Source organism: Sapajus apella, unplaced genomic scaffold (assembly GCF_009761245.1).
Source record: "Sapajus apella isolate SASKATOON/1434 unplaced genomic scaffold, GSC_monkey_1.0 scaffold208, whole genome shotgun sequence".
NCBI lineage: Eukaryota > Metazoa > Chordata > Mammalia > Primates > Cebidae > Sapajus > Sapajus apella.
Genome location: NW_022437148.1, coordinates 6135 through 33493, shown reverse-complemented (window position 1 = coordinate 33493; position 27359 = coordinate 6135). Strand labels below are relative to the sequence as shown.

General features: G+C 43.3%; 2 protein-coding genes across 5 annotated transcripts in view; both read left to right on the top strand.

Moving 5' to 3' along the window:
• Positions 1–16640, top strand: part of SPECC1 (sperm antigen with calponin homology and coiled-coil domains 1) — a 331903-nt gene extending 315263 nt beyond the window's left edge. For 2 of the 4 annotated variants that reach the window (XM_032270309.1, XM_032270311.1), the window contains 2 exons: positions 5313–5372; positions 11731–16640. In XM_032270309.1, coding sequence (XP_032126200.1) covers positions 5313–5372; positions 11731–11820 — 150 coding nt within the window. In that variant the 3' untranslated portion in view covers positions 11821–16640. Of the gene's footprint in view, positions 1–5312; positions 6478–11730 lie in introns of those variants that run through there. The other 2 variants (XM_032270308.1, XM_032270306.1) reach the window with 2 other exon arrangements.
• A 1108-nt stretch (positions 16641–17748) lies between these two features.
• LOC116544159 (POTE ankyrin domain family member A-like) lies at positions 17749–22024 on the top strand. Its single transcript, XM_032270318.1, has 5 exons — positions 17749–18056; positions 18333–18403; positions 18512–18743; positions 20207–20321; positions 21023–22024. The coding sequence occupies exons 1-5, from the start codon at positions 17749–17751 to the stop codon at positions 21200–21202; spliced, it is 906 nt and encodes a 301-aa protein (XP_032126209.1). The 3' UTR covers positions 21203–22024.
• The last annotated feature ends 5335 nt before the right edge of the window (positions 22025–27359 follow it).

Below are 27359 nucleotides of genomic sequence, written 5' to 3'. Positions count from 1 at the left end.
TGGGGTTGTCCATGAACAGATCCATGCCATCTAATGCAGGTTCCTGAGATGATGGGAGTGTTATGTATCTGCACTGCCCACGGGGCAACCACCAACCACACCTGCTCTTGAGCCTTTGAAATGTAGCAAGTGTGACTGAAGACTGTATGTGCTGACTAGCTCAATTGAGTTACATTAAATTAAATTTTAATTTAAATAGCCACATCACGTGTGGCTGCCATGTTGGATACCATGGGCACAGATAGAATTTAAAGCCATCAGAGTGGAGGAGAGCATCCAGCCCCTTGGTTTTAGGGAAGCATAGAGAGGGAGGACCAAGGAACACATCTGGGAACCCCAGTGTTTGTCGTGGAGGTGGAAGAGGAGGACACAGCAAAGGGGACTGGAAAGAAGCAGCGAGAGAGGCCGCCTGAGTTGGGGCCGCGGGCTGCATTCATTGATGTCTTAGTGTGTGATCTGTGCATTCATTGATGTCTTAGTCTCTGCCTTTCTGATATGACGTTGTGGAGATAACTGAGGAAATAGTGGGCATAAAAGCACTGAAAATAGTCAGAAGGCCTTCCTAACACTGTGCTGGGTGGAGCCCACACAGGCCCACGCCCACGTCCTCCTGACAGTGCCTGTGCGTCGCTCCCTGCAGTCATCCAGATAGATTGGCTTTTTTGTCCTCAAATCAGCACAGTTGTGTTGGAAAATTATGGACCTAAAGATGTTTGCTGGTCTGGAGCCCCTGTGTCTGGCGCTAGTCTCTGCAATTCTGAGCTCAGAGTCTCCACCACCTGCCCAGGCCTCCCGCAGCTATGGCAGCACGCAGTGGGGTCAGGCTGAGGCCATGGCATAGGCCCCTGTTCCCTACCTGCAGGGTTGAATTTCTTCCCCAGACCAATCACCCAACCACCAGGCAGTGTGTGGAAGACTGCAGGGCTGTGATGAGAGTCTCAATCAGCCCTGGATATCTGGCATTTTTCATTTTAGGGTCTATTTGACTTCACGGTAATCTTGAGTTGGGTTGTGTCCCAGAGCCAAGGATGCTGTTTGCTGATTACAGCCTGTTTGCTTCTCCCTGAAGGAACCCAGCCAACTGCTTCCTAAATGCCCCATCCTGGCCACACTCCAGAGGAGCCAGAATGGCTGCAGTGACATTTCACCACTTCTTGGTGTATGGCTTCCCCTGGGGGATGCTGGCATTCTTTTTGGTGAGAGAGGTCATATGTATCACAGTTACAGGTGCAGGTTTTCAAAATAACGTGTCAAAATAGGCAAACCCATACAGTATAAAACTGAGCACATGGGAGAAATCTTACTAGAGCAGAGGAGGGAAAGAGCAGGGAAATTTTCCTAAAAGAATCATGTTAGAAGCTGGGTTTCATAGGGAGCATGTGGATGTGAATGTAGCGCACACCCTGTGTCATCAGGATGAGAGGGACATCTGTCCACCCCAGCCTGCAGCCATGTTCTCCTGTGTGCTTAGTGCCAGGGCTTTTTTTTTTTTTTTAATTTACACATCCATCACAAAGGACACCAAGAGAAGTCTTTCTTTAATGTTTGTAAAACTCTATTAAAAACAAAATCTAAAAAGTATATGATAAGAGTTGTTGATAGCCCAGGAAGTATAGAAATTATGAGCTGTCCCCACCTGGATGGAAGCAATTAAACTACGTCTGTTTGACACTGGTGTTAAGTAGGGAATTTCTGATAAAAACTAACAAGCATATCTTCTATGATGGTAAAGAGTTATATGATCACAGAGTGTGATTTCCAGTCCATGGAAGGTTTTGTCATTTTGTTGTTGTTGTTTTGAGACAGAGTCTCATTCTGTCACCCAGGCGGGAATGCAGTGGTGCCATCTCAGCTCACTGCAGCCTCTGCCTCCCAGGTTCAAGTGATTCTCCTGCCTCAACCTCCCGAGTAGCTGGGACTGCAAGCACGCACCACCATGCCTGTCTAATTTTTGTATATTTAGTAGAGATGGGGTCTCATCATATTGGTTAGGCTGGTCTCGAACTCCTGACCTCAGGTGATCCACCCACTTTGGCTTCCCAATAGTTCTGGGATTACAGGTGTGAACCACTGTGCCTGGCCATTTTTGTTTTGTTTTATTGTTTTCAATAATAAGGGCATTCACCTGCCAGCCTATGCAACTCTCTTAGTCCAGACGGACTCAGGTGTTAGAATGGAGTGTGCTTGTCCCAGTGTCTAAAATGCAGCGTGACCCTGAGAGGCGGAGCTCTAGGATTGGCATCCTTTCTCCCATCGGTTTTGAGTGCAAGGCCCGACTAGCACAAGCCCTTGAGCCCTGCTGGTGACAGAGTTTTCCCACTGGTTGGGCACTAAGGCTGTCCTGGAACTAGAAGGTCCCAAGCCTGCACCATCCTCCCCCGACCACAGCAGACTGAAGCAGTGACCACGTCACCCTGCCCAGCTCCTGTGGGCCGAGCTGCAACTGAAGCTAACAGCCCGTGGGGGATGTGAGTCCCTTCAGAGCTGCTGCTTGTCTGTGGCTTCTGCCTCCCAGCTGGCCTCTGCACAGTGATCAAATGAAAGAGGTTAGGATAATAACAGTTGGTCACAGATGTTCTGCTGCTGCAAAAATGAATAAAAGTCACTGTCGTGAATAAAAAAACATACCTCCTCTCTATACTCCTTGTCACCCTGTATACTATTTCAGGGTATTTTGAGACAGTTTTCAGCAAGGGATCCTCCCACCTCAGGCTCTGGAGTAGCTGGGATTACAGACGCGTGTCACCACAACTGGCTCCACTTGTGTTTTCACAACAGATATTGAACACAGAATAAATGGGGAAATGGAAAAGGGTATAAAATGAAGTATGAAATCTAAAATATATAATTACATATAATATCTAAACAAAATTAAGAAATTTGGCCAGGTGCGGTGGCTCATGTCTGTAATCCCAGCAGTTTGGAAGGCATACACAGGTGAATCACCTGAGGTCAGGAGTTCGAGACCAGGTTGGCCAATATGGTGAAACCCCACCTCTACTAAAAATACAAAAATTAGCCAGGCATGGTGGTGGGTGTCTGTAGTCCCAGCTACTAGGGAGGCTGAGGCAAAAGAACTGCTTAAACCCAGGAGGTGGAGGTTACAGTGAATCGAGGTCGTGCCACTGCATTCCTTCCTGGGACAACAGAGTGAGACTGCATCTTGAAAAAAAAGAAGAAGAAGAAATCCTACTGAGGAACATGATGGCCAGGCACCATAGCTCACACCTGTCCCAGGACTTTAGGAGGCTGATGCAGGCAGATCACTTGAGCCCAGGAGTTCAACACCAGCCTGGTCAACATAGCGAAACCCCTTCTCTACTAAAAATACAAAAAAAATATGTATATATATTAGCTGGGTGTGGTGGTGCGTGTCTGTAATCTCAGTTACTGAGGTGACTGAGGAACAAGAATCACTTAAACCTGAGAGGCAGAGGTTGCAGTGAGCTGAGATCGAGCCACTACACTCCAGCCTGGGTGACAGAACAAGACTGTCTCAAAAAAAGAGGGAATTTTTCATACTCGATTGCGTCCAGAAAATGTATCTCTCCATATTCCTTCTTAAGAAGGAAACCTAGGCAATAAAATGGGAGTAAAATCCAAAAATCAGTGAGGTTCTGGAGGGCTTGGGGGTGAAGGGTTTCATAGAATGATGAGATGATTAAGAGCTTGAGGCTGTGATAAAGGAGAAGATAAGAAGCTGCGTGAGGAAGCCACAGTTCAATGTGTCTATGAGTCAGTCTCTCTGTGTCAGAATTGAATGGTGAGGCCACGAGGAGAATGTTAGGACTTATAAGCAACAGTCAGAATGGGCAAGAGGCCAGATGAGAAGGGAGGCTGAGGCAAGAGAACTGCTTGAACCCAGCAGGTGGAGGTTACAGTGAGTGAGATGAGAAGGAGGCATGAAGTCCTCCTCCCAGTAAGGAAAACCCCAAACAAGCAGAAATTGTAGGAGAGAACCAAACTTTTGAAGAAAGGCAGAGTCCAAATCCAGAGCACACTAAAATGGTAGAGTGATTTTGGACAATCGGTAGAGTAACAGAGGAAGTCCTTTGAATGAAGCCTTGAGTGGCGCAGGTCACAATGATGGAACTGTAGAGGGCACATGCCCAGAGCTGCCTTCTGAGATGCTGCTTGTGGTTTTCACCTTCCAGAATCATTCTGGTCAGAGACCACAGAGGACTTAAATGTGCTTCCAGAGAAGGAAGCAAATGTTTTCAGCTGTGGCAATTTACAACTTGACCAGGTGGAAGGAAGATGGGGGAATTTATTCCTGACATACAACGTGGAGTCAGGAAGTGGTGTCCACATCACATCAATAGGACAATAAAATAGAAGTTCGAGAATGCTATTTAAGGTTACAAACATAGCTAATATTAACAGGGCACTAAAATTAGCTATGTGACTACAGTGCAAGGAGGAGGCAGATGCGTGATGCCTGAGTCCTGTAGGAACTGGAGGAATTCGTCCTGGAGGAAGTCCATTGAAAATGCCTTCATTTTAGAAATCAAGTAGTAGTTGTGTAAGCATTTACAGAGATATGGAAATAATTCACAACTAAGCAGAAATTAAAAGGTAGTTCTCTGAAGGACCAGGATTGAAGGAACAGGTTTTCATTCTATTTAAATACAGTCTATATATACTATAATATATGCATATATTACTTTCATAATTTTTTGATACAGTATCATGATCAAGCAACTTTGTTATACAACAGAATGTGTATGCCATAAATCTTATTTATTTATTTATTTATTGGAGGTGGAGTCTCTGTTGCTCAGGCTGGAGCGCAATAGCGCAATCTCGGCTCACTGCAACCTCTGCCTCCCGGGTTCAAGTGATTCTCCTGCCTCAGCCTCTCGAGTAGCTGGGATTACAGGCACCCACCACAACGCCTGGCTGTTTTTGTATTTTTAGTAGAGACAGGTCTTCACCATGTTGGCCAGTCTAGTCTCGAACTCCTGACCTCAGATGACCACACGCCTCGGCCTCCCAAAGTGGTGGGATTACAGGCGTGAACCACCACGTCCAGCTGCATAAATCTTGCAAAGTATAAATTACCTAAATCTTGACAGAGGTTAAACAAAAATTTATCTCTGACAGGTGTCAGTCAGTAATGTTGGTTTTGGTGCAGTTGCAACCTCTTTATTTTTTTTTTCTTAAACCGAGACCGTATTTTGTACACTTGACTTCTTTATTCTTTGTTTTATAATAGTGCATAATTTATATGGGAATATCAGTTGATGTTCTTTCCTGGCAAAAGCTGTATATTTTAAATTAATGATTCCAATCTGTTTGTCTTTTTAACCTAGAAGAGGAATCTATTGTTGGCATTTGAAGCAGCTGAAAGTGTAGGCATCAAACCCAGCCTGGTAAGTATCCTATTTTGTATGCTTGTGATACTTTATTTTAATTGTATGAGAAATAGCTTTATGGCAGCTAATAAACAATTTCTTGTAGAACATTGACATCTGTTTGCTGAAAGTCTGTTGCTTTCAATACCTAATATAGAATTACCCAGTTGATCTAATCACATATGATTTAGAAATTTTCGACTCTAAGGGATTTTCAATCACATACGATTTCATATGGACAAATTTCAGTTCTGGAAACACACAATAATAATTCAGTGGACTGAATTATTATTAGAGCCCTCTGGTTCAGAGCACCTAGAAATCTGAATAAAATGCTGTTTTAAAAAATATCAACATATAGCTGACCTCTCAAGGAAGAATGGGAAATACCCAGATGCCAGAAATGTAAAATGAAGCAGGAACCAGGCATAGGCTGAGCCTGCAAAAGCCAGCAGGGGTGGGTGGGGAGCAGAGGGCCAGGCAAGCAGCAAGACCCCTGCCTGTATAAAGCCAAGGCTTACAACATGCTGCTCTTCTTAGTGAAAGCAGAAATCTCTAAAACTCCACCAGCCAGTCCAGGGAGGTGATAAGGAAGCTGGTCTCCGTGTGTGTGTGTGTGTGTGTGTGTGTGTGTGTGTGTGTGTGTGTGTGTGTGTGTGCGCGCGCGCGCGCGCGCGCGCGCACAGAGAGAGGAAAAGGAGAGAGAGAAAAAGAGAAAGTCTCTTGCAAGGAAAGGAAAAGGGCCAGATGAGATTTAGAGTCCAAATTTATAATATCTGTGCTGCATGAAGCCCTTAGTTTATACTCTTGGATGCAGGAAGCCCCTGGACTGATGCTACAGTGGCTGCTAAAAAATGACAAAACACTTGAGAAAATGATCTACTTGAGCTAGTCAGCAGATACAGCAAACAAAAGGATTATCTACCAGAACTTGAGATGATAAATAAGAGACAACAAAAAGACTATTTAAACATATTAAAGAGATAAAAGGAGCAATATAAACCACAAAGAAAGAATGATTCAATTTAAAAAAGATTTCTAAAAAGAATCAAGTAAGACTTCCAGAAATGAAAATGTAGAATTAAGACCACAATATGTGTTGCCAAATTCAATAGATACAGCAGAAGAGAGAACTACTAAATTGGAAAATAAATATAGGGAAATTACCCAAAATATAAAAGAGACATTAAAAACTATAAAATACAATAGTAAAGTTGAATTCATATGTGTTCAGCCTCAGTAAAGGGAAAACCCAACTGGCAGTTGCTTAAACCATAAAATGTCAATTTTCTTTTTTAGCAACAGTAGTTTTAGGATTGGTTCACCACTCAGTATTATATTCAAAGTCCCGGAGTGTCTTCTCACCATCTTTAATCTGTTTCTTTTCTCTCCATACTTGTTCCTTTGTGGTTGAAGGTGGCTGCCAAACTTCAGACATCACCTTCACCTGCAGGGTAGGAAGAAGGGAGAAGAGATAGAGCAACCGTCTCCTGTCTTTTCCCTTTAAAGAATGAAAGTAAAAGGCTCCTTGGGTTTCCCCAGCCCCTTGGCAGTACTCTGTTACATGGTCTCCAGCTGCAAGGGCATTTGAGGAAGTGAGCGTATAACACTTTTCAGTTTCTTTAGTGGGAAGCCTGCAAGGGAGAGAGAGCTTGGGAATTACTATTGGGCTATCAAACTAATAGGGTCTGTCTCAGAGTTTAAGAAACATGGATGAAAAAATGAGACGATGGCCATGTCCCATGCCCAAAGGGAATTCCTGATTTGAAAAGGATAGAAAGAATGGAATGGAGACAATATTTGAAGATACGATGCCTGAAAATTTTCCAGAATGATGAAAGGATAATGAAAGAGTCCACAGATTCTTTATTTATCTCAAGCAGGATGAATAAAACAAAAATACCCATCCAGACATATTGTAATGAGACTACAGTAAAATCAAAGGCAAGACAGATAATCCATTAAAAATTTCTGCTAATCAGTAATAAAAATACAACCTAGTAGGAAATTATCAAAGGCTAGAATAGGCAGTTCAGAGAAGAAGATCACGAATGGTCAATGAGCAGTTTTAAAGATGTTCAGTCTCATTAGGGATTGAGAAAATCTTAAGTTTAAATAAAAATGAGATACAATTAAAATGGCCAGGCATGGTGTCTCACGCCTGTAATCCTGGCACTTTGGGAGGCCGAGGTGGGTGGATCACCTGAGGTCAGGAGTTTGAGACTGGCCAATATTACAAAACCCCATCTCTACTAAAAATACAAAAAATTAACTGGGCGTGATGGACCTGTAATCCCAGCTATATATTCAATTTGACCATGATACCCAAGATAGAATATGTCAGAGCCAAGATTTGAACTCACCTCCGTGACTTCGAAACCTGTGCAATGGCCCCCATACAACATGGCCTTAGTACAATTAAGGAGTGGCTTTGGGGAAATACCTGCTCCCTTTTTTTTTTTTTTTTTTTTTTTTTTTTAGTAGAAACAGGGTTTCTCCATGTTAGCCAGGCTGGTCTCAAACTCCTAACAGGTGATCCTCCTGTCTCAGCCTCCCAAAGTGCTGGAATTACAGGTGTGAGCCACCACACCCAGCCTTTTATCCATACTACTGTTGATGGGCACCTATGTTGATTTCATGTCCTAGCACTGTGATGAACATAAGTGTGCATGTGTCTTTTTGGTAGAATGATTTCTTTTCTTTTCTATATATACCCAGTAATGGGATTGCTGGATCAAATGGTAGTTCTGTTTTAAGTTCTTTGAGAAGTCTCCAATTGCTTTCCACAGTAGCTGAACTAATTTACATTTCCACCAGCAGTGTATAAGCATTCTCTGTCCTCCACAGCCTTGTCAGCATCTGTTACTTTTTGATTTTTTTATCAGTAGCCATTCTGACTGGTGTGAGATGATGACATCTTTAAAAGTGAAGCTCTATAGAGTTCCCCAGATATTAGAAATTGTTCTTCCTCAGCCACCGTGTAGGGAGAACATCTTCGCCCGTCCAATTGCAGGTGCAAGCAACTCCTCGGGAAAGGAATTACGTGTGGGAGGATATGTGACATCACTGTCATTAAACATCCAGAACATATGCCCCAGGGATGCTGTGTCATTACCAGGCCATGTAGTCCATGTGGGCTGTTGCTCACTGAGTGCCAGTGTGCCCACCAGGACAGCCACTGCAGGACTGGGTGCTGCATGCTTCCATGGAGGAGGTCACCACACAGCAATTCCTGAGGTGTGGCTGGGCCTACTCTGCAACTGTAAACTTGATGAGCTGTGCTTAAATAGCTAATTTGTGATTGATTGTGTGAAAAGCATGTTTTTTTTTGTATTTGCTGTGTGTATTTACTGTTTACCATTCCCGGCGTTTTTCATGCATGGACTTGTTGGACCCTTACAGAGGTCCTTAAGATGGATGCCCTCTACAGGGGGAAACTGAGGCATGTGGCTTATGAGCAGGAAACGTAAGAGGCAGGGTCAGGCAAGCAGCTCCAGAGCTCATACTCTCAGCCACCCTGACAGCTGTGTTCACCATCTGCACATATTTTGTTAGATTTAGACCTTAGTTTTTTTTTGTTTTTTTTTTTTTTGGTGCTATTGAAAATAATATTGTTTTTTCTTATTACAGAATCCAGTTGTTCAACCATATATAGGACAGCAGTTGACTTTTGTATACTGACTTTGTATCTGACTTTGCTAAACCTGCGTGTAAATGCTTTGGGATTTTCTAAACAATTATGTCATCTGCAAATAAAGACAGTTTTATGTCTTCCTTTCCAATCTGCATGCCATTTATTTATTTTTCATGCTTTTTTGCACTAGCTAGAACTTCCAGTACAGTTTTGTTTTTTGTTTTTTGTGGGTTTTTTTGAGCAGAATCTTGTCTGTCACCCAGGCTGGAGTAAAATGGCATGATCTTGGCTCACTCAACCTCCGCCTCCTGGGTTCAAGTGATTCTCCTGCCTCAGCCTTCTTAGTAACTGGGATTACTGGTGCCCGCCACCACGCCCAGCTAATTTTTTTTTTTTAGTAGCGATAGGGTTTTACCATGTTGATCAGGCTGGTCTTGATCTCCTGACCTCAGGTGATCCCCTTGCCTCAGCCTCCCAAAGTGCTGGGATTACTTATAGTCCAGTACAGTTTTAAACAGGACAGATGAAAAAAGGGTATCCTTACCTTGTTCCTGATTTTATGGGGGGAGTGTCCAAGTCTTTCACCATTAAGTATGATATGAGCTGTTGGTTTTTTGTACATATTCTTTATTAGGTAAAAGAGGTTCCCTTCTATTCCTAGTTGTTGAGGGTTACCACATATAAAAACTGTCTTGGTTGTGGAATTTTGTGTAATGCTTTTTCTTCATCTGTTGATTTGATCATGTGGCTTTTCTCATTCAGTTATTTCAGGTGATGAATTACATCAGTTCACAAATGTTGAACCAGCCTTGTGTTCCTGGGATAAACCTCACTTGATCATGATTTATTGTACTTTTATAGATTAATGGATTCAGTTTAGTGTGTACTCATGAGAAACTGGCATGTAGATTTCCTGTAATATTTGTGTCTAGTTTTGGTATCTGGATAATGTTGGTATCACAGAATGAGTAGGGAAGTGTTCTTTCCTCTTCCATGTTTTGAAGAGATTGTGTAGAATTGGTATTATTTCTTCCTTAAGTATTTGATGGAATTCACAAGTGAAATCATCTTGGTCTGGTATCTTTGGAGGGTCTTAACTACTAATTCAAACAAATGTCATGCACTATAAGATGGTTACTAATGCAGCATACTCTGTCTTCTGAAATGTACAAAATATACTTTCACAAATTCTCAAATGTGACGTTAACAATGTACTAAATATTTTACATAGTTCAATTATTATGAAGTTCAAGCATGTAAGATTGTCTGCTCACAACTGAATATTGATTGAACTTCTGGGTCGTCCCTGAGATTAAAGACATGCCGTTTCCATCATACAGAGGAAAGTGTACGGTGTGCTCTCTCTCTTGCATTCGTAGCCATCCCTTTTCCCAGAGCTCATCTGTCTCCCAAATTGCATGCTGAATTCTTCGTTACTTTCTTTCTGTAAGTCATGTTAGCAACCCCCCTTGGTAAGGATTTTAGCTTGCCAGGCCTCAGTCCGTGTGCAGTCATGACTACAGCAGTATAGGTAGAAGGAGACATTCTATCCTTGTGTGAAAGTTTGTTGTTGTTTTTTTTTTAATTGTCCTGCATGGAATGTTCTACCAACTCCTCTTCCACTCCTTTCCATAACTAGTGATATGCTGATAATTTTTTAGCATCACCAGGGAGCAGAATAGGTGAAGTCTGTTCAGATGTTGAATCAGGGGATAGATGTGCTAAGTTCAGCCTTACTTTTCCATGGCATCTCTGCTTCTGGCTTTACATCAGGGTCCTTTCCTACTATTCTCTGGTAATCACACAGGAATCCAAATTCAACCCCAAAGTTAATTACTAAATATGTCCAGTGGCACAAATTTCAGAAAAGTTTGACTGAGTGCCTGACAGGATGCCTACCCTCTTGCCCTTCCCTTTCTGGCCTGGACTTTATGCATGTTCATCACAAGCTTACTTGCAAAATGAACAAAAATAAATCAGTCTATCAAAACCAGCAAATTAGCAAAAGTAAAAATGAAAATAAGCAAAAAATTTACCAAACTATATTAAATAACAAAAAAAAATGTTAAATGGTAACACAATGCTGGTAAAACAATTACATTTGAAATTGGTTCAAGACTTTTGTGATAATCCCACTGTCAGGAATTTATCTTGAGGGACTAGTTTGACAGAAGGAAACAGTCTTGCACAAAGATGCTTATCGCAAAGTCTGTGGTGGTGACGAGGTGAGCATACACTGCACTCCATGTCCCTTGTGGACAGCAGTTTCCCTGAATAGTGCGCATCCACTAGAATGGCAGCCTGCAGAGTGGCATGGCAGCACAGGAACCCAGGTGTGAAATGCTCAGTCCATGTAATAGTACATGCACTGTGTTGGGAGCCTGGGGAATTAGAGGTGTGGATTCAAATGTAATTTAGAAACTTGGAAATCATTTTAACAGTGAAATTATGGGTGACTTGCTTTTTAAAACTTGTTAAATGCTGTCCTATAGTTAAAAGATGAAAGTGGTGGGAAATCATGTTTTCCATTTTTGGAATGTTTTCCATTCAGTATCTCCTGAATAAGAGGGAGGAAAGGGCCTTTAATTTATCACTTTCAGCACCACCTGTGCTGGCCTTCACGTTCTATGTAAGTGGAGGGTTTCCAGGCAGTGTAAGCCCTAGCCTGGATTGAAGTCCCAGAGGGGAAGGGGTCTGTGATGTCCTGCCTTATGATCTGTCCCCCATTTCCTTCCCCTGCAGGAACTCAGCGAGATGCTGTACACGGACCGGCCCGACTGGCAGAGCGTGATGCAGTATGTGGCCCAAATCTACAAGTACTTTGAGACGTAACCCTGGAGGGCCCGGAGCAGCCACCACTGCCACCTACTGCAGCGCCTGATCACTGTCCACTGACCCTGCTCTGCCCACCACCCGGCTGCCTAGACGTCAAAGACAGGCTCAATCCAAGCAGACCTACACCCAAATAAGAAACAGGGTGGGTCCCACGGCGTACCTGTCTCAAATGCAAACCCAGCTGGACTGTAAATTGGGGACACTTTGTTCTCCCTCAGGATGCTTCTTAAGAGGGCAGCCTCCCTCCTTCCAGACCAAGACCCCACACCCAGGATTGTTTTGCTGATTACGCTGGGTGACTGAACACATCATCTGCAGAAATTCAGACAAACAACATCTCCAAATCAGTCTTTGGGTTGTTTTTGTTGTTAAAAATATCCTGGCTTTGCCTTTATGAAACCTTTGCCTTTGGCTGGGTGTGGTAGCTTGTGGCTGTAATCCCAGCACTTTAGGAAGCCAAGGCAGTAGGATAATTTGAGCCCAGGAGTTCAAGGCTGCAGTGAGCTATGAGCATACCACTGCACTCCAGCCTGTGTGAAAGAGCCAGACCCTGTTGCAAAAAAACAATAAACAAAAAGCAAAACTTTGCCCCTATAAACCTTCCCTCCTTTCCCCGCTCCAAAATAAAAACCAGCAGAACAGAAAAAATAAACATTTATTCCAGGGCAACCTGGAAGCATGTGCTCGCTCAGCCTTTTGGGAAGAGGTGGGAGTTCTAGGTAACAATGTTAACACCTAGAACTTGATTCATTTTTAGTTCTCACAGTTCCTTATTTGGTTCATTGTAGCAAAAGGAAAGCCTGTGAGAATGCAAGAGAGCCCTTGGCTGCTTTGCTCGAGGGTCCCTGGAGGTGCCCCACACCTCTGCCCACCACAGTCTGTGTGGTCCCGAGGCTGGCAGCTTTCACACTAGGGAAAATGCAGTCCTCGTTGCCCCCACCTTTGTCCTCCCATTCGTTGACACCCACACAGGCTTGTCCCCCACAGCATTTGACAGGAGGTCACATGTGGGAATGGCCTGTGTCTGCTTTGCAGGGTTGAGCAGGCTGAGGGCATGTGCTTCTGGGGATGCTGGGCTGATGGCAAATCCCGACAGTATTTCAGCTCTGGACTGACTTGGCCTTCAGTGCTTCCCCAGGCCTCATGTTGGCATGGGAAAAAGAAGCCTTTGGGAGTGGGTGGTGAGGGCCCATTTATAATTAACAAAGAAGAATGTAGTTGCTCCTGACACCCTACTGGTCTCCTTAAGTGGCAGCAGAGCCCTTGAGCCGCCCCAGTCCCTCAGAAGAGCTCGGTCTGGCCTGGGTGCCCATCTGGTGGCTCTGCGGTGTTCTGGGCAGATCTATGTGCACTACATAGCGAGTAAGGGTGTGGCTCATACAGGTGGTTGAGGGAAATGGGTAATGCCCATCCCTTGCTGTTTTAAGTGCCAAATAGCCTGTTAGTGCCCCTCCAACAAAGGATCATCCTTTCAGTGAGTCACTGTGAAAGACAGTGACTACCATTACCACTCAAAGTACATCTCTGATTGCTGATCTGAGCCAGTGGTTCAGAGCCAAGTTCTAGAGGCTGCAGGTCCAGCCCCTTATTCCTGGAGAAGCAAGAGCTCAGTCCCGCTCTCCAAGCCAGACCTTTGCAGAGATGGCAGCTGGCTGCACGGGTCAGGGGATCCCTGATTCTCAAGCCACCTTGAGACGAGAGACTCCGCCCCAGCCCTGTGAGTGCATCCCAGCTGCGGCTCTGCAGCAGAACTGCAGGGCACCCTTTTGAAAACTCTTGGCTGCCCCAGTTGGTTATATCAGAATGTATGGAATGGGACCAGAGATGCTGTCTACATGTTTTGAAGGTTCTTTAGGCGACTGAAGCACAGCTGCATGGAGAACCACTGAGGGGCGGATACCTTTCCCTGGCAGCCCCAAGGCAGGCAGCCTGCAGGAACTCCTGAGCAGCTTTTTGGCGATGGTCATTACATCACCCATGCCTCTGTATTTAAATGAAACTTGAGAAACAGTCAGAACCAATTCAACCTGTAAGTTATTACTTCTGCTGCTTCAGGCACTTGTCTGAAGCATTTTTTATTAACCCTGCATTTCTACTTTGCACACCAGTAAAGTGGGGAAAAGTAATGTCCAAAGTAGTTCAGTTGAGCTGGAATTCCTCCAGGGTTTTATGTGGGGAGGCAGTTGCTGCCTTGGGATACCCAGAGTGGGGGTAGGTGTTTTCTGAGATTGGCCCGGTTACTTATTTTTTTATTTTGAGACAAAGTTTCATTCTTATTGCCCAGGTTGGAGTACAGTGGCACGGTCTCAGCTCACTGCAACCTCTGCCTCCCAGGTTTAAGCAGTTCTCCTGCTTCAGCCTCCCAAGTATCTGGGTTTACAGGTGTCACTACTACACCTGGCTACTTTTTTTGTATTTTTAGTAGAGGGGGTTCCACCATGTTGGCAAGGCTGGTCTTGAACTCCTGACTGCAAGTGATCCACCCACCTCAGCTTCCCAAAATGCTGGGATTACGGGTGTGGGCCCCTGTGCCTGGCTGTTTTTTGTTTGTTTGTTTGTTTGTTTTTTGAGACAGAGTCTTGCTCTGTTGCTCAGGTTGGAGTGCCAGTGGCGCTATTTCGGCTCACTCAGGTATGAGTCACCGCACCTGGCCTGTGATTGGCTCTGTTATGAGTGATTACATAAACCATCTAGAACCAACTTTGGGCAATGGTGTTGTGGTTTCCCTCCCTCCACACTGGGACCATACCAGCCCCTCTCCCATGGGATCCCAAGTTGCCAATCACTGTGGCCAAACTTCACATTTTTGTCTGTATCCTGCTCTTTAGATTAAAAAAAAGGAAAGAAACATGAAAGGCCATGTGCAATTTATTTTTGTAATTTAAGGAGATTCCCCAACTACCATTTTCTCTGCCAATGAGTGTGCATGTAAAAGAGGAATGCCATGTTCTGTCCACAGAAATACACATGGTGGTTAGGCATAGTGGCTCATGCCTGTAATCTCAGCACTTTGGGAGGCTGAGGTGGGAGAACTGCTTGAGCCCAGGATTTTGAGACCAGCCTGGGCAACATGACAAGACTCTGACTCTATAAAAAAAAAAAAAATTTTTTTTTTTTTTTAGAAAGCATCTCACTCCATCGCCCAGGCTGTAGTGCAGTGGTGTGATCGCGGCTCACTGCAACCTCCGCCTCCCAAGTTCAAGCAATTCTCCTGCCTCAGCCTCCTGAGTAGCTGGGATTACAGGCGCATGCCACCAAGCCTGGCAAATTTTGTATTTTTAGTAGAAACAGGGTTTCACTATGTTGGCCAGGCTGGTCTTGGACTCCTGACCTCAAGTGATCTGCCTGCCTCAGCCTCCCAAAGTGCTAGGATTACAGGTACTGTGCCTGGCCCAAAATTTTTTTTAAAAATTAGTTGAGTACAATGATACATACCAAGCAGTCTCAGCTGCTTGGGAGGCTGAGGCAGGAGCATCACTGAGCCCAGGACTTGGAGGCTGCAGTAAGCTGTGTTGTGCCACTGTACTCTGGCCTGGGAAAAAAAGCGAGACCCTGTCACACACAGAAAAGAAATACACATGGTGTTTAGGGGAAGGGCAGGTTCTGCTGGGGTCCTGGAGCTGTGACTGATGGCCTCAGGACTTGAGGAATAGGCCTTCTAGCACAGCAGCAAGTAGGCTCCCCCAAGCCATTGGCCGGCATGAAGGTGCAGGACCTGGGGGAGGCAGTCCCACCACAGCTAGGCCAAGGGGTAGGGTTTTTAGGTCTGTTTTTAACAGAGCTTAGAGCACCAGGTGAAGGTGGAAAGTTGATAAACTGGGAAAACAAGGTGAGCATCTTACATTTTCTTTAGCAGAGTATGCCATTCCCAGTTTCTCTCCTGAGACTTTCAGAGGCCACAACAACCACGTTTCTTTCCCTCTTTCCTCAGCCAGTACATAGTCATTTAAAATTCTTTGGTTGTTCTGCAGATTCTTTTTTTAATGTGTAAATTTTACATGAAAAGACATCTGCAAAATGCAAGCTCCAGTAGAGTGGGGGAGTTTTTCAAGGCGAGAAGTTGCTGTTCTCTGCATTGAACATGGATTGAATTTTTCCTGTCTGATTGTAGCCCATGGTCCCCGCCTTGTGGGGGTAACATCCTCAGGAACTTCTCTTGTCCTAGCCCTTCTCATTTCAAAAACAATATTAGTCCTTTGTTTCCCTTTTTCATTCAGTTGTTGTTTTACAACTTTTGTAGAGACCGACCCAAGTAGATGCTGGTGGGTGTTGGACAAAAACACACATCCCCAGGGGCAAGCCACCCAGTGGTGAGGAATCTCTCCCATGTTCTCTTTCCTGCTGCCCACAGAGACTCCCTTAGTCTCCACCTCCTCTTCCCCACTGAGGGGCAGCTTGTGGAGATGGAGGACTCAGGCCCCTAGATGCAGAACCCCTGCCAAATCCAGCAATAGTTCTCACCCTTCCAAAGCTCGAGTGCCATTTTGAGATGACCTACCAGTGACATGCAGTGAAGGATATAACCTGACAGCCCTTTTAGAAGCATTTCTTATTGCTACCAATGCCACTGGGCATTTCACTCCTCTAACCCAGGTTAGAGTTTTGCTAAATCTGTAGCATCCTAAGTAGCATACTAATTTTAACTACATTAGTTGAATGCAGTTGATACATCTGTGGCCTCCTGTCTATAAAGAGCACACTAGATTGTAACCCGCACTGTTAGGATATGACATGCTTATTCGATGTCTTTATTCACAGGAAAGTGTATGATAAATGACTAATATTTCTAATAAATATATTTTGTTTCTGTCTGATGATTTTTTTCCCTTGGCGACATTTATCATTAATATTTTCTCAAAGTGCCATGCTTACACTGAGTCTGTTTTCAAACCAGCATCTTCATCCATGTATTCCTTGTTGGGTCACAGTCTTCACTGCAGCTGCTCTTTCGGGTTGTGCTGGAATTTTCTGCAGAGGACTGGGCTCCTGGCTCTTCCCCTTCCTGTTCCCAGCTTTCTTGCTGAGGCCACAGGCTCATGTGAAGATTGCCTTTCAAGGCCTACCCAGGATGCTGCTGAGCTGTGCAGATGTGCACACAATATGAGCAATGTCATACGTGTGACTAAATGCCAACTGAGACCCTGGAAACCACTTGCAGGGGGAATTATGCCAAGACTGAGGAGGCAAGGTGAAGATAGTTTTTTAAATGATTGCTTCCTTACTCCTCCCTAGTTCATGTTTTCTTATACATAATTACATTTCTTCCTTGCTATACTACAAATCCTTAATTTTAGTTGGTCAGAGATGGATTTGAGACTAAGCTCCCATCTCCACGGCTGCAGCACCCGATTAAAGCCTTCTTCTCTGGCAATATTCATCCCTGTAATTGGCTCTCTGTGGGTGAGCAAAGCAGGACCTAGGCTAATGCCCCGAGGCGTCAGTGACAAAATCTGTTTTTTATAATACGATCTATCTTCACTGTCCTCAAGAATTAGTATTTAAGTACTTTCTAGAGTCTCCTTTGTCACTTTTCTTTGAGAGGAAGTCTTGCTCTGTCGCCCAGGCTGAAGTGCAGTGGTGCAATCTTGGCTCACTGTGACTCCCGCCTACTGGGTTGAAGCGATTCTCCTGTCTAAGCCTCCCAAGTAGCTAGGATTACAGGTGAGCCATGCCCAACTAATATTTCTATTTTTAGTAGAGTCGGGGTTTCACCTTGTTGGACAGGCTGGCCTCGAACTCCTAACCTCAAGTGATCCGCCCACCTCGGCCTCCCAAAGTGCTGGGATTACAGGTGTGAGCCACCGCGCCCGACCGACGCTAGTGCTCGCGGGCTGCAGGGACAGGACGGACTAGAGGCGAGCGACCCCAGCGGCACCTGGCATTCCCCAACCCAACCGGGTTGCCAGCGGCAGGGCCCCTGGGCAGATGCGCGCGGCCGCTGCGACTCAGAGCGCGGAGCGGCTGCTCGGCCCCATCCCCAGGCAGCGGAATGCCCAGAACTGGTCCCCTGGCTTGGGCGCCAGCCAAGTAGGAGCTGGGCGGGCCGTGGCGTCGAGCAGGCCCTTCCCGCGGGGCGGGCAGCTCGCTTTGACCCAGCCGCCTGACTCCGCTTGTGTCCTGGCAGCGATGACTCGGGCAACTCCGCTGCGGTGGCTAGCCCGGGGCGGCCAAGCGATGGCGGCAGAGGGGCGGGAACTGGTCCGCACGCCTGAACTGAGCAAGCAGAGGAGCAGGTGCGCGGCAGCGCTGTGAGGAGGCACACCCTGAGGACAGGCAGGCTGGACGCCGCCACCACGAAGGACCCGCCAGCCCTGGCCGGCGCCGGAGCTGCAGCGCCACCTGTAGGCCAAGCAGTTTTCTCCGGGAGGCGGAAGCCTGTGCGCGCAGGGGCAGTGACGTCACAGGTGCCTGAGCAAGTGTGGTGACGTCACACGCGCTGGCTTGGCGGTGGTCGCTTGGCTTGACATTTACTTGGCTTGGCGGTGGTCGCTTGGCCTGACAATTCTTAGTTGGCTTGGCGGTGCTCCTTTCACTGACTGGAAACCTCGGGCTTTGCTGCTGGGAGGTTGTGGCCAAGGCAGTAACTCGCTACCGTTGGCCTCCTGGGGTGGAGAAAAGCGGGGAGGGGCGGGGAAGAGCGAGGAGGTGCTGAGGGGTCTCCGAAGAGGGCAGTCTCCGAATGGGTGAGGAAGACATTTAGAGGCGGGAGCCCCGAGGACCAATGGTCCTCGGGGCTCCCTCACCAGCTGGCGGCGCGACAGCCCGCGCGGCGGAAGCCCCTTCGCCCCGCCTCGGAACCGCGTCCACCAGGAAGATCCCGACGAGCTCCACAGAGCTGCCTGGCGGGGCGACGTCCCCGGGGTGGAGCGCGTCCTGGTGCCCGGAGGCCCTGGCGTGGACAAGAGGGACAAGAAGAACAGGTAATGGCCGGGCGAAGGAGGCGGGCGCACCGTCCTGTCGGGGACCCCGGCTTTCTGGTGCCCACAGGCACCGCGGTACCCGGGATGGGGAAACCTCGGAGGGGTCGGGGGCCCAGGCCTCTCCGTGAGCCAGGAGCAAATATAAATGGTTACTACTATTGCAAAGTGCTGCTCTACTTTACAGGAGTTTTCTTTAAAAATATTGCACTTCTCAACTATGTTTATCCATTTAATCAATGTATTCGTCAAACACAAGCTGAAGAGCTATTATATATGTTATATCGCTCAGGTTTCTTCCATCCTTAAAAACTTCGTGTTTAGCTGCCCAGCCTGAGTAAGCCTGAGAGATTTAAAATTGGAGTATTAAGGACTTAATCTCAGTGGAAGCTTTTTCTCCCCCCTTTCAAAGAAAAGCATTTACGAAGGTAGAAAATAGTAAAAGGTAAACTTTAACTGCTCTTTTGAAAATATATAACAGTCTTATATACTGATATTAATCATTGGGAATGCCTGATTTACATGCATTATATAAATCTAAGTATTGAACAAAATGAGCCATGCCTATTCATCTGAACCCTGAGTTTCTTCCTTTGGCTTAAAGTTTGTGGAAAATCAAAGTAAGAATTATTTTGTTTTAAAAATTTGGTGTGCTTTTTATCTCAGCCCTCTTTTTTCCATAGTACTTTTAAGAACTAAAATATACTTAAACGCCAGTCATATGATTAGAACTGCCCAACTGCTCTGGACCTGTTGTATATACCATATTCTACTTAACGTAAGGCACCGTGGATTGTTTGATGCCCATTATTTTATGTGTCAATAAGAATTATTTAGATGCTGCCAATTATACTTGTGATAAATTATGAATTACAAGGAGAATCCCAATTTCAGAGTTGTTAAAATGTGAGAAAAGGAACATCTTAGAATGATCATAATACAATGTTACTTCTAATCTTTAAACATACCTCAGAAGTATGTGTAATCATATTATTTTACTTAAAATGTTTATGTTGCGTAGTATTATAAAAATTATAATATCTTACAGTTATTGAGCAGTTATTTGTGCTAGGAACTGTTCTAAATGCTTTGCATAGATTCTCCTTTAAGCATCATAGTGATGCCCAGAACATCACTGTGGACCGCTACTATTTTAATTCCCATTTTATTGATGAGGAAACTGAGGCCCAAAAAGGCCAACAGGAAGTGACAGATTTAAAGTAGGAGTTCAGCTCGAGGTGAACTGAATCCAGAGGCAAAGCGTTTTCTATTCAAATAAGCTACATTTCATTAATGTAGTGAATAATAAGAGCTGGGAAACACTGTGCTTTCTTCACAGGAAAATTAAATACTTGTTTTAAAGACAGAGGACTACCATTCTGTCCAGTGCTATGGATATATGTGAATCATTGTATGTTTTCAGATAGTACAGTACAGTTTCATAAAAAGTCTTCTTTTTGTCATAGGACGGCTCTGCATTTGGCATGTGCCAGTGGATATCCAGCAGTGGTAGCTCCCCTGGTAGACAGAAAATGTCAACTTAATTGCTTTGACAGCCATAAGAGGACAGCTCTGATAAAGGTATATAGTAACCAAGTATTTCAGCATGAGATAGCATGAGATGGATCTGATTACGTAGAATTACTGAGTACCAGCTCGGCCGTAGAGACTCCCACCCAGGCAGTACTGATAGAAAGGAGAGGCAGACACCCAGATAGAATGGCAAAGTGGGTCTATCCAGGGACCCAGCAGCCTTCCAAACTGAGAGGCTCAGGGGCTGACAGCATTCCAGGCTGAAGGCCCAAGGTAGACTCTGACCCACGCATTTAATCTCTCTGAACAGGTGATCATTATTAACAAACAGGTGTTCAGTATTTTCTCATAACATAAAACACACCACCAAGTAGGCAGCTGGTGCCCACTTACCACTGATCAAACAACCTAAAAAGTATTCTCCATGAGGGAGCCACTGGGGCAGGGTCAGGTAGCTTAAAGAATTGTTTTAACAGGTGTATGATATTTACATATTATCCTGCCACTTTGGAATGCCCCAGGTGGTTTTCTACTGGGGTCGGGGGGATCTGCTAGGTTTTCCTTGCCATTGTTCTTCCTAGCAAACAATATATTCTGTCATACACTTAGCATTCATCAATATTCATAAACTTCACATTTCTCAACATAGAATAAAAATGAATTCATCTCATTTAAATGTAACTCATTAGCAAAACCTCTATTTTGAATTCCTAGCATTTGTAATCTATTTCTTGGTCTAATAATGACAGGCTGTACAATGCCAACAAGAGGAATGTGCAACTATTTTGCTGAAACAGGGTGCTGATCCAGACCTTCCAGATATCTACGGCCACACCGCTCTACACTATGCTGTGCATAATGAGGATCAATCACTGGCAGAAAGACTGCTTTTATACAGTACAAATATGGAGGCAAAAAATGAGGTATAGACCAACCAACTTTATTTTCAAACTATTTGAAATGCATTTGTTTTAACACTGGCATATGTAATGGTCAGTTTTCCATATTTGAAAGCTCAAGCACTCCCTGAATATTTTCAAGTAATTAATATTTCAAATCTTGATACTTTTAAAGCAGCATTAGAGGGCACAGCTTTCTTTTCTGCACATATGGTAAATATTTTTGAAAACACCTGAATTTGTAAAAGTTAACACTTAAAAATTTTTTTTCTTCCCAATTTTTTTTTTCGTAATCTGTGAAAAACAACACAAGAAAGCAAGATGTGCCCTGGAAATAGACTTTATCTTAAAACTCCAAGAAAAAACATTTTTCAATAAATAGAAATCTTGCTGCCATTGACAGGTTCTTAAAAAAAATAACACACATGCAAGCAGTTTAGCTCTCAGTGGCAAAGCTTAGGAGGGCAAAATGGAAAGGGAAAAAAAAGCCACCAGAAATATGGAGGCCAGCTTGGAAGTTAGGTAATTGAGGGAGAATACCAAGGCGACCTTTTTTTAAATGTGTTTTGTTGTTGTTGTTACTGTTTCTTTTTTTCTAGTTTATATGTTTAGACAAGGTTTTCTTCAGTTTTGGGGATAACCGGATCATCGTTTTCAGTTTGGAGGAGAGTGAGTTGTGAACTTGCCTAAGAATCCATTTTAGGAGGACTCTGAGGAAACAAGATCAGCTGCGACTAGGTGGTGATGAAGTAGGAAACAGCCACTTAGATAAGTGTCTGTGCTCAGCCCTCAAATCTAGAACGCGCTGACGGGAAGGTGGGCGATGCGGAGCTTAGAAATAGCAAAATCAAGTTGGATTTTGAGTTTACTAGTCCCTGTGCTACTCCTACCCAGGAAAACTAAATGGAGTTTTTAGTAAATGACTGTCTCTTATTCTTTCCTCTTTTTGACAAAATCCTCAAACGATAAAGGGAACTGGTCACCTGGGTGAGAGATGAGACTGAAGTAATTGTTGTACTAGTTCTCAGCTAGAATTGTGCATCACAGTAACCTGAGGAAATTTAAGAAAAACCTACAAGTCTAAGCTCTTCCCTGAATACTTTTGATGTAATAAAGCCTGAACAAGTTTATGTTTTAAAATATTTCCCTGAAGCCAGGTGTAGTGGTACTTGGCTGAAGTCGCTGCAACTTGGGAGACTGAATTGGGAGGATTGCTTGAGCCCCAGAGTTTGAGTCTAGCCTGGGCAACATAGTGAGACCCTGTCTCTAACAACAGCAGTAAATTCCTGAAACTTCAGAAACAGCCCTGGTTAAGAGCCAGTGAATAGATAGGTGTAATATGTAAATGCCCATTCTCAGAAACTTAAGAAATCCCTAGAGGAGCTGGAGTTTGATAGGTGCTACTTCCTTTAAATCTGTCTCTTTTCAATACTGTTCTGACTTTTATCTTTCTTTACCTCTGTGGTTGGGAAGTTAAAAGGAATATTATTGGTAATATCTATCTGCTTACAGAATACCTTTTCCTTCCCAACATCATAGCCTTTCAGTAAGCAGAGGCTGACTCCTTTAGGATTTTCTGTCTTTGTTATCATCCAGGTGATTATCGTTTATTGCAAGCAGATTAATCTTTATTACAAGCAGAGTTTTCTCGATTAGAGCTGACAAACACTTAGCCTTTTTTTTTTTTAATTGAAGCTCTGTTATGGACTATCTCAGTATCTCTGTTAAGTTCACAGAGTTTTGAAATAATCAAGATGGCAGTTTTAAGCACTGAAAACCATGAAGTTAGTAAGAGTACAAATATTCTTTTAATAATTTAGTTTTTGCAGTCATGTGGACTAATTATCCATTTGGTTAACAATCTGGGAAAAATAAATACAAGTAGATTTTAATTGAATAAATATTGGAAAAATTCTTGAAGTGTGAGTATTTTGAGCCTGTGAGCATTTTTTTTCTTTTTTTTTTTTTTTTTTTTGAAGAAACACGGTCTCACTATGTTGCTCAGGCTGGTCTCAGACTCCTGGGCTCACGTGATCCTCTTGCCTTGGCCTCCCAGAGTGCTGGACTTGCAGGTGTGAGCAACTATGAGTCTTAATAGCAATTTTTATTACATGTTGGGGCCTGATTTGTTTTGGTAAAACATCTGAAATTAAAGGAAATATTTTACATGCAAATACTTACTTTACACACAACCATTTTGAAACACATCTATAACAAGTATAAAAACACAAGGGCTGTAGTCTAAATGTGGCCCGCAGATATGTTTAATTTGCCTCCACAAATTGTGTCAATGTGTAAAATTTAGGAGACTCGTGCACAAATCTGGATTTCAGGCTTCTCTTTAAGAATCAAGCCTGTTGTCCCTTGAGCCCATGTCACTGATCGGTGTGCTACGACCAGGTTGAGCCCTTGTCACTGTTGGGTGTGCTGTGACTAGGTTCCCCTTCGTAGGAGGTATATGTTCTCTGGTTTGCTGCTGCGCCCACCTAGGTGCTTCACTCAGGTCACTTCCTTTGCCTTGGTAAGATTTGAGTTTACAGCTCCTGTCTTATGGCATATTTTGATAAAGATTTGAAGCTTTTCAAAACAGTTTATATTTGTTTATAATATATAGTCTATATTTTATAGAAATCCCTTAGTAATGGGGTTGAACTTTAGGATTTGGAAGTTGTTTTTTAAAAACTCTTTTGCTTTATAGATACCACAAAGAGTCGCCTTCCCATCAGCATGCCTGTAAGCCTGTTTGGGTTATTCCTGGCTATAGGTGGCTGGGCTATTCATATTGCAAAAAAAATTATATTTTTCTCCTCAGCATTGTCCCTTAGAAATGCAGGTGACTTAGTGGCTTTCATTATTGTAGAAACAATACAGATAGATGGGTATTAGATAGTTTTATTGATAAGCCATTGTATTTGTATTTCTGATTTACATTTTGCCTAAAATGAAAGATAGTTTTAAGAAGCAATAAAAATGAAAACAAAATTTACAATGAATTTTAATAGTAGATATGCATTAGGGTCTTAGGATTATAATTAAGTACAGATTTTTATACTGTGTTTTCTATGTTTTAGTTCTTTGTAGATTCTGGATATTGGCCCTTTGTCAGATGGGTAGATTGCAAAAACTTTTTCCCGTTCTGTTGGTGGCTGCTTCACTCTAATGATTGTTTCTTTTGCTGTGTAGAAGCTGTGGAGTTTAATTAGATCCCATTTGTCTATTTTGGCTTTTGTTGTCAATGCTTTTGGTATTTTAGACATGAAGTCCTTGCCTATGCTTATGTCCTGAATGGTTTTGCCTAGATTTTCTTCTAGGGTTTTTATGGCGTAAGGTCTTATGTTTAAGTCTTTAATCCATCTGGAGTTAATTTTAGTGTAAGGTGTCAGGAAAGGATCCAGTTTCTGCTTTCTGCACATGGCTAGCCAGCTTTCCCAACACCATTTATTAAACAGGGAATCCTTTCCCCATTGCTTGTTTTTGTTAGGTTTGTCAAAGATCAGATGGTTGTAGATGTGTGGCATTGCCTCCGAGGCCTCTGTTCTGTTCCATTGGTCTATATCTCTGTTTTGGCACCAGTACCATGCTGTTTTGATTACTGTAACCTTGTAGTACAGTTTGAAGTCAGGTAGTGTGATGCCTCCAGCTTTGTTCTTTTTGCTTAGAACTGACTTGGCTATGCGGGCTCCCTTTTGGTTCCATATGAAGTTTAAGATGGTTTTTTCCAGTTCTGTGAAGAGGCTGTCATGGGTAGCTTGATGGGGATAGTGTTGAATCTATAAATTACTTTGGGCAGTATGGACATTTTCACAGTATTGATTCTTCCTAACCATAAGCATGGAATGTTTTTCCATCTGTTTGTGTCCTCTATTTCCTTGAGCAGTGGTTCATAGTTCTCCTTGAAGAGACCCTTTACATCCTTTGTTAGTTGTATTCCTAGGTATTTGATTCTCTTTGTAGCAATTGTAAATGACAGTTCATTCTTGATTTGGCTCTCTGTTTGTCTGTTATCGGTGTATAGGAATGCTTGTGATTTCTGCACATTGATTTCGTATCCTGAGACTTTGCTGAAGAAACTTATCAGTAAGGAGATTTTGGGCTGAGATGATGGGATCTTCTAAATACACAATCACATTGTCTGCAAACAGAGACAGTATGACTTCCTCCTTTCCTATTTAAATATCCTTTATTTCTTTTTCTCGCCTGATTGCTCTGGTTAGAACTTCCAATACTCTATTGAATAGGAGGAGTGGTGAGAGAGGGCATCCTTGTCTAGCGCTAGATTTCAAAGAGAATGTTTTCAGTTTTGCCCATTCAGTGTGATATTGGCTGTGGGTTTGTCATAAATAGCTTTTATTATTTTGAGATATGTTCCATTGATACCTAGTGTATTCAGAGTTTTTACATTAAGGGCTGCTGAATTTTGTTGAAGGCCTTCCCTGCACCTATTGAGATGATCATGTGGTTTTTGTCTTTGGTTCTGTTTATGTGGTGAATTACGTTTATAGATTTGAGTATGTTGAACCAGACTTGCATCCCCGGGATGAAGTCTACTTGAACATGGTGCATAAGCTTTTTGATGTGCTGTTACAATCAGTTTGCCAGTATTTTATTGAAGATTTTTGCTTCTATGTTCATCATGGTTATTGGCCTGAAGTTTTCTTTTCGTGCTAAGTCTCTGCCGGGTTTTGGTATCAGGATGATGTTGGTCTCATAAAATGATTTGGGAAGGATTCCTTCTTTTTGAATTGTTTGGAATAATTTCAGAAGGAGTGGTACTAGCTCCTCTTTGTATGTCTGGTAGAATTCAGCTGTGAACCCATCTGGACCTGGGCTTTTTTTTTGTTGGTAGGCTATTAATTGCTACCTCAACTTCAGACCTTGCTATTGGTCTATTCAGGTTTTTACTTCTTCCTGGTTTAGGCCTGGGAGGGTGCAAGTGTCCAGGAATTTATCCATTTCTTCTAAGTTTACTGGTTTATAGGCATAGAGTTGTTTGTAGTAATTTCTGATGGTAGTTTGTATTTCTGTGGAATTGGTGGTGATATCCCCTTTATTGTTTTTTATTGCATCTATTTGATTCTTCTCTCTTTTTTAAATTAATCTGGCTAGTGGTCCATCTATTTTGTCAATCTTATCAAAAAACTAGCTCCTGGATTTATTAATTTTTAAAGGGTTTTTTTGTGTCTCTATCTCTTTCAGTTATGCTCTAATCTTAGTTATTTCTTGTCTTCTGCTAGCTTTTGAGTTTTTTTATCTTGCACCTCTAGCTCTTTCAATTTTGATGACAGGGTGTCGATTTTAGATCTTTCCTTGATTCTCCTGTGGGCATTTATTGCTATAAATTTTCCTCTAGATACTGCTTTAAATGTGTCCCAGAGATTCTGGTATGTTGTGTCTTCATTCTCGTTGGTTTTCAACATCTTTATTTCTGCCTTCATTTCATTGTTTATCCAGTCCACATTCAAGAGCCAATTGTTTGGTTTCCATGAAGTTGTGCAGTTCTGAGTTAGTTTATTAATCCTAAGTTCTAATTTGATTGCACTGTGGTCTGAAAGACTGTTATGATTTCCCTTCTTTTGCATTTGCTGAAGAGTGATTTACTTCCTATTATGTGGTCAGTTTTAGAGGTATGATGTGGCGCTGAGAAGAATGTATATTCTATGGATTTGGGGTAGAGAGTTCTATAAATATCTGTTAGATTTGCTTGGTCCAGATCTGAGTTCAAGTCCTGGATATCCTTGTTAATTTTCGGTCTCGTTGATCTGTCTAATATTGACAGTGGAGCGTTAAAGTCTACCACTATTATTGTGTAGGGAGTCTAACTCTCTTTGTAGGCCATTAAGAACTTGCTTTATGTATCTGGGTGCTCCTGTACTGGGTGCATATATATTTAGGATCATTAGCTTTTCTTGTGGCATTGACCCTTTTACCATTATGTAATGCCCTTCTTTGTCTCTTTTGATCTTTGTTGCTTTAAAGTCTATTTTATCAGAGACTAGGATTGCAACTCCTGATTTTTTTTCTTTTTTGCTCTCCATTTGCTTGGTAAATCTTCCTCCATCCCTTTATTATGAGCCTATGTGTATCCTTGCACATGAGTTGGGTTTCCTGGATACAGCACACCAATGGTTTTTGACTTTTTATCCAATTTGCCAGTCTGCATCTTTTGATTGGGGCCTTTAGCCCATTT

Bases quoted from the DNA above. Each gene is read 5' to 3' on its own strand.
- LOC116544159 (XM_032270318.1), top strand. From the start codon at position 17,749: ATGCGCGCGGCCGCTGCGACTCAGAGCGCGGAGCGGCTGCTCGGCCCC. The intron at 18,404-18,511 runs GTAACTCGCTAC...CGAATGGGTGAG, and splicing joins GGGAGGTTGTGGCCAAGGCA to GAAGACATTTAGAGGCGGGA. The intron at 20,322-21,022 runs GTATATAGTAAC...TAATAATGACAG, and splicing joins AGAGGACAGCTCTGATAAAG to GCTGTACAATGCCAACAAGA.